Below are 7,797 nucleotides of genomic sequence, written 5' to 3'. Positions count from 1 at the left end.
TATGCAAATTTCTTTTAACCAAGTTTTGAAATTGATATGTTAACAAATCTCTTTTTTATGAGCGTGTAACTAACAGGTGGTTCTCTTCCACTGCACATTGAACAGGCAAACTATGAGTGCAACTCTTTTATAACCGTTGCTTAAATGTTTTATCGATTCACCAAAATAAGTGTTTTTGAAAGCTCAACATTGTTATCATTGAAATAAGATCAAATTTTGAATTCATGAGATCAGAATAGGTGTTGATTTTCTTTTCATGCCATTCATTCTTAAAAAGGATTTTTCATTATGTTCAATGTGTTTAGCACGCAAGTAAAACACTGGGAATTGTAACATATTCCGGGACGATGATGTTCCACGAATGCATGGTGGTATATACTAATTATACCGCAATGATACTCCTTTGTTCTAAAAACAAAGTGCGTCTATTTTGCGTAGGTAAATGAAGTGATATTTGACAGCCCTGCACTAAATTCGCCCACACAGCATGCCAAAAGAAGAGAGAGAGAGAGAAAGAAAAAGACGGCGGGGGGGGGGAATAACGAAATGAAATGGAGAGAATAATAGGGGAAGAAAAAGCAGACAGAAGATTGCTAAGAAACAGACATGTGTTCGAACGGAATTTGGTCTGATCATGTGTCTTTATGTATCTTAAAGGAAACAAGACCGGAAACGAGTAGTAAGATGGCCTAAGAGAGACGGAATTTCGGGAGATAACAGAATGGGACCACTGATATAACCCTATTTTCATTGAATCACTACAACAACGAAAGATGTCGAACACCCACACCCCCCCCCTCCCCCATGCAAAAGAAAAGTTTTTTCTTAGTATGAGACCAGGGGCAGCACCAGGATATTTCGATTGAGAGATGGGAATGACTACTTAAATAAGTATGACGCCCGGGTATGACGTCATAATAATTAAACGGCCCAAACATTTCCTTTTTATTTTCTTCTTGATTCAAATTTCTCCCTGTCCCCCTCTCTTTTCACTCCTAGTAGAATCATGGGGAGGGACCGTCTCTACCCCCTCTTGCGGCCCAACGCATTTCATATTTAAAAAAAAGTTGTTTAAAGAGTTAAAACAATATTTGTTGGAGTGACAGGCTTGAACGAATTTTAAACAGCGTTTTACAGTGTTAGAAAAAACGATGCCTCAGGACTTCGTTTAATAAAGGACTTTGTAAGATTGCAGTTATGTTACAGGGCTCAACAGCCAATCACAGTTAAGATGTCCAAGGTAATTGCAATAATGGCAAAGTTGCAATAATTGTAAATCTGTATGAAATGGGCACCATAATTAGATGTTTTCGCTGTTTTTCTCGCTTACTACACTCGCACATAAATAAACAGGTCTGTTGATGCAAGAAGCTACCTGCTATATCTAGCAGCGAGAGGTGGAAGACGAGCATTGCAATCCCCCCCTGCATGGAAGGGCCCCACCCCCATGTCCCCATCTATACCAAGTGATAGTCATGAAATGGACGACCGGTGTTCTAGATACCATCTTCACTCTTAAAATGTTGGGCAACATACTGTCCATACAATAATTTATTGGTTAAAAATTTATCCAACTCTGGGTAGTTTCCCGGGGGGGCACTTACATTAACGAGTTTTTTTCAACCAAATACGGTGTTGTTTTAACCAAAAGCACACATTATTGGTTTAAAACTATACCCAGATATTGGATAAAGTTTTAACCAATTATTGTTGTGTGGACAGTATGTTGCCCAGTATTTTTTAAGAGTGTTTATTATTTGTTATAATAATTACATTTAAAGAAAGTATATTTTGTCCTTGTTCGCTTGCTCGTAGACACAAATGGTTTCAGGCATAGAGCAAGGTACCCAAATGGGAGTCACGATAATAAGGCACATTATGATCCAAAGTAAAACATGAATATCTTATGAAATATGGCTTTACTGCATCATGGTAATCACGAAATAACACTTCTTCCGTGAAAATAATTTCAGTGCGTTGTTATATTTCGTGTATTATAATTATAACGAAGAGCCAGTGCTTTTGGCAGACTAGGTGGAAAAAAAATATTACAAGGCGATATATGCCAACAGGATTTTGCTACCAAAATAAATGCTAATTAATCACTCAAATATTCAAACAAAATAAACACGGCATGCGATGTTTATCAGAAATAATTGTGTTTTTTTTAGCACGAAAAAGGCGCTTATTCAAATCAAGCTCACGCAAAGATGGTTGAGCAAATGCGATGATTGACAATGGTACATTTTGATTTCTAACACGAAATTGGTCATTATATTTTCCTCGCTCGATACGCTCACTCGTACACTTACATTTCAGAAGATGGACGCAGGTCACGGGATGGACTGAATTAGTTCAATTGTCAAAATAAACAAAACTACTCTCAAAACATATAGTAATAATAATAATAACGTAGGGTATTTCCATTGTCTTACTTTTCAAGCATTACGCCTTTGTATCAAACTCATTTGAGACTTGATGGAATAAGGCACTGTTTTTTTAACCAACATTGTAGATGAATTCATTTTCGAAAGTCGGATTTTTTAATTTATTTATTTGTTATTTTTTGCTCTCCTGAAAACGTTATGATACATTTGGAAACATGAAAACTTATTAGAAATGTTTGTATCATCTTGATAAAAAGTTTAACATGATGAATATAATGATACATTAATATTTTCTAATGTTCTTGAAAACCATTTAGAAAACAATTCCAATGCGTTTTCAAATGTTACAATTATACCATGCGATGATTGAGGATTGTAAACTAATTACAAGCTCACTATAAATGTGAAATTATACAAACAATGAAGACAAAAAGTAAGTTAAACAATTCTTGACCACAAATGACTCTTTTCTTGAACACAATCCACTCCCCACCATGGATGCATTTGGAAATTAAAACTCATAGCCGTCATGATATTCAGCTGCGTTGGCCCAAGGGCTTTCAAAAACGGGGGCTGAAGATGATATAGGCTTAGTTGCTTGATTATCGTCATAAAAATAGTGAAAATCGTTACATTGATCGTCATCCAATAGATCCATTCATCGGACAATTCAAAGGCTATTCATGATCTCCCAGCATCTCAAGATCGAGAGATTGGATTAGCAGCCCAATAGAGTTACTTTCTTCACTAAGTTTCCTGTCAAGTTTTGGGAGTTTAAAATCATCATAAAGGGCGTCAAGGTGATCCCGGGTTGTATCGTTATGAAGCTGTCAGCTGATTAAGTTAACTGCTCTTCGTTTTGATATTCCCAACATCGAGTCCTCTTTGATTCAACAAAATATAAATCAAAGCAGATCCAAATACAGTGGCGGGTATAGTATGAGATGGGGGTTCTCCTACCATCAAGAGTGTGTAGATGGCTCCAATCATGATGCCAAGAAGAGGCACGGCAGCGAACACCCTGTAAGCAGGTCTCCCGAATGCAAGTAGAGCTCCCAACAGCAATTCTGCAGCACCAACCAGTGAGATATACATAGTGGCAGTCTTGATGCCTAAGAAGTCCCTCAGTGGCAAAACTTTTATGAATTGTTCGAATCCATCATACATTTCAGGAAGTCCATGTCCTACCTGATCCTTGTCGAGGGGTAGGACTTTGACGAGCCCTGCGAGTATGAAGAGCACTCCGAAGACGAAGGCGATATAGTGACTGGTAGCCATTGTAACTTTGTTGCAGGAGCTACGCAGTAAGAAGAATTATCTGTGTCGATAATGACTCACTCGTATGATTTGTTTATTTTATATAAAACTTCAGGTGAGATATACTGCTATACGCCTCCTCTAGTCAGACTCAAAGGTCAAGAAGATTAAGAATAAACGTGATCTATTAATAATCGTAAAAATTCACAGATGTTTCGTTTTCCTGCTAAGAAGTATAAAATGTAACCAACATGTGTACAGTATACTGTACACCTTTTCAGTGCCTTGTTGTATACACGCCTCAATACTGTCAATGGTTGGTCAGGAACTCGATCGGTAATATTATTGTCCGCTTTTGTGTTGACGGCACGGAAAGTTTGTGTCTCTGAAGTCCACTGATCTGTATCATTTCAGGTCAGTGATGAGGCCCGGGGAATTAAGAACGCAGTCGAGTCCAATAAATTTGTGAATTATCCCAATAATCCCTGCAATAAGTCTACATTGGCACTGCATTTCATCATTTTACTAAAAAAAAAAACAATATTAAGCAGATTTTTCATTCATATAATAATACAACCATAACTATGTAAGATATAGCTTTTCCACGTATAAGGTTCAAAGTATTCCCCTTTTATACTGGTTCACGATTATTTTATTCAGAAACTTTGAATCACATTTTTAGATATTGTTTTATTGCATTGATGAACTAAACTAATTGATAAAGAAAGGGAAATCGTAATTCAAGGGTTCCAAATATTATGGTCTTCTTTCTTTGTCTCTCTGGTATGCTCTCTGCGCAGGTATGGCAAAATGAGAATATGTAGTGCCTGCATATGATTTTATGTTCTTTCTCGGACGCCAAACTTACGCTCAGCAAAAAAGTTTATTTGAATAAAAATAAAACGCTGAAAAGCATTTACATGCCCAATACGGGTAGTAATATTGAACTTGTTAAGGTCCCATGTACACAACTAATTTTTTTTGGGGGGGGTAGACTTGACCTTTCACATTCAAGGCAAACGGGTGAAAGATGCACTTGGTGTTTTGATAAAGCGTAAATGAAATGAGTTTTGTTATAACCTGCATGATATAAGCAGAACCCGGAGCAAGGCAACTGCTTATTTTCGGCTTATTTCGTTAAGTTGTTTTCCTGATATGCCTATGCCGTTACCAAAATGATCTCTCGATTTGTCTGCAACTTTCATTTCTCTCTTTCGATCTCCATCTCTCAGTCCCTTTCCCTTCCCCTCTCTCCCTTCAGCTCCCTCTTTCATCACCGCTCTCCTTTTTACCACTCTCTTCCCCTCTCAAAAAGTTTTCACACATCCTCCCCATCCCACTCTTCCTTCTGTCTCACCCCCCCCCCCCATTCTCTCTTCGCTCTTTTGCTGCTGATGTTACTATCTTCCCATAATTATGTAGGCCTAATTCATGGATGTACAACCTCACTAAAACAATTCCATGGTTTGACAAAATTGACTCAGGACTATTGGAGAAGTTTGTCTTTCGTTTTTTTTTTATTCAAAACAATAACGTGTTTGGATACATGCTCTTTATGCAAGTCATTTTTTTCCATCACTTTCCGATAGTGCCCTTGAAAACAAAAGTCATCTTCAATAAATCAATATAAATATGAAGCAATAACAAATAATATAATCAAGAAAATGCAAAGGAAAAAATTTCAGAACAAACAAGATGATTACAATGGAAATATGGTGGTTTCATAAAAAGTTTTGAAAAAAAAATTCTTGTACACATGATCCCAATTTACATAATAAAAAATGGCTAGAGATTGATTTTGTTTAGCTTAATAGAGTTAATTGGTTTTCTATGACCTTAACGTGACATTTTGAGGTCAATTAATAAGAAACACATTTATAAAACAGAATAGTTTTTCATGGTCACAATGGAAAGAACGTCCATGAAATATAATTAAGTTTGTTTAAATGTTCCGGACATATTCACAAACAATGTAGGTTAAAAAAACGTATTCTGACTTAGTATTACTTAACCCACTATTACACTTCTTAATCAGTGTTTGTTCTTTCATGCTCTAATTGCAATCATTATCAACCTTTGCATAGATTAGGGCCATAATAAGGAAATGCATAACAATACCGAAGTAATTAAGATATCAAAGACAGAATATTCACCCAGTTGATATTCATTCAGCTGCTAATATTTATTCATTAACATCATTGTAACTTTTGGAGATGTACATGTATTTCTGAAATCATGATACTCTAGTCTAAGCACTTTTCGTAAAGATTGGCATCAAATTACATTTTATATATATATATATATATATATATATATATAGAGTGCACATAATTATTATACTTTGAAAAACTGACCTGAAAAGGGGACAGTGTTTATGGACTTTTTTTGTTTCTAAATTCATGAAGAGAATCCGTATCTCAAACAAAATATTATTGTAACAAGGATCATAAAGGCTATTATTGTTTATTATTTTGAAAGCAATGAAAATAAAATAAAATTTGAAAAAATAGAGAAAAAGTCACACTGACCACACAGAATAATTTGGAACAAATGTATTATACGTTACGTTCGAGTACTATAATTGAATTATTGAAAAATTTGCAGTATTTAAATAAACCATTTTCATGGACCGCGGACCATCTCAGTTTCGCACAATTCAAACAATTTGTTTAAAGTTAAAACTTAATCAGATTTCTAATTGATCACTAGATAACAACGAATGTGTACAAATATGTAAACATGCCAAGGGGCACCACAATATTTCCTGCCGGGGGAGGGGAGAAAGTTGAAGACCTAAAGGTAACTATATTTTCTCACATAATTATAAAAGTAAATGTCCCAAAGCTCTCATTGATGCTCTTCTCTTCTTGCTTCTCTTTTCGTCCCATTTTTGTCTTTTTTTTCATTTATATATTTTTTCACTTAATTTTTTAGAATAGGAACCTTTCGCCTCATTGCACCCCAATTACCCCCACCCCCCTCCCTTAGGCGCCCCCTGAATATGAATAATCACAAGCTGCAGTGGATTGCTACAATAAGAAAAATATATATACAAAATAAAAACATGAAATATTACAATAGATCGAAGGATAGGTGTTACAACTTTGGATCTCGGATACTAGTAATATTTTGGCAGCTAGGTCGTCAGCTTCGTTGATGTTGACATTAAAATATGATCTCAGTCACTTTTCGTCTTGACAGTCCTTGTATAGGTGGTATTTAGATCACGTCTATTTACCAGAATAATCAAGAGTACAATACCAAGGAACAACGGAGGAGAAGCCATTGCGATGGGATCACCAATCTTCTGATGCGTCAGGAATGCTCCAATCATGATAATAAGAAGATAAAAAGCGCCAGTCACCCTCCAAAACGTGCGTCCGAATGCAAGCATGCTCCCGAATACAGTCTCGGCAAATCCGACAGCCGACCTGTAAATGGTCGTCGTGATCGTCACTCCGAAGATGTGGTGTACAGGAAGGACGGAGAGATAACGTTTGAACATCGCTTTCATCTCTGACTGGCTAAATCCATTGCCAAGCTCGATCGGTGTGAGCTTCAGGAGACCTGCGAAGATGAATAAAAACCCGACCAGAACAGCGACGTAGTGAACGAGTCCCATGATAATTATGTCCTCTTTCTACATGTAAACACAGCATGTGAATTCAAGATGCTACAATAGGTCTCTAGTCTGGAGTTATGATAGGGAGACCGTTTTAGTCAGTAGCTTCTTATTAAGGTCTTATTTCCTAAATATTTCTCTTAGATGTTCACAGGAAATCTTAGAAACATTGTTGATCACATTAGATCTAGACTTGCATACAAATCGCACTCCTTAGTCGCAAACGAAACGGTGAACATCTAGACGGTATATACAGCTCGGGTACTGTTGACGATAAGGGGGGTTAAAGGTTATCCAGGCCAGGACAAAGAACGCACGCCCGCGTGGCGTCGTCAGAAGCACTTGTACTGGGTTGTATAGGAGATATCTCCTTGGTTGTAGAGCGAAAGAAAACATAACAGCAGCTCCTATCGGGGCTCCGAGCTGACTATATAATAGGGCTCCTTATTCAAGCATACTTCTTTTTCCTGTTTTCATCATCAATATATTCATGGCATATTTGGGCTTATAATCACAAAAGAAAGGCATTTA

General features: G+C 36.7%; 1 protein-coding gene across 1 annotated transcript; it reads right to left on the bottom strand.

Moving 5' to 3' along the window:
* Positions 1-5,955: 5,955 nt before the first annotated feature.
* On the bottom strand, positions 5,956-7,544 carry LOC121417986. Its single transcript, XM_041611694.1, has one exon. It carries the CDS (start codon positions 7,264-7,266, stop codon positions 6,823-6,825), a length of 444 nt encoding a protein of 147 aa, XP_041467628.1. The 5' UTR covers positions 7,267-7,544; the 3' UTR covers positions 5,956-6,822.
* Between the last annotated feature and the right edge of the window lie 253 nt (positions 7,545-7,797).

Source organism: Lytechinus variegatus, chromosome 7 (genome assembly GCF_018143015.1).
Source record: "Lytechinus variegatus isolate NC3 chromosome 7, Lvar_3.0, whole genome shotgun sequence".
Taxonomy (NCBI): domain Eukaryota; kingdom Metazoa; phylum Echinodermata; class Echinoidea; order Temnopleuroida; family Toxopneustidae; genus Lytechinus; species Lytechinus variegatus.
This window is presented reverse-complemented; position numbering and strand designations above follow the sequence as displayed.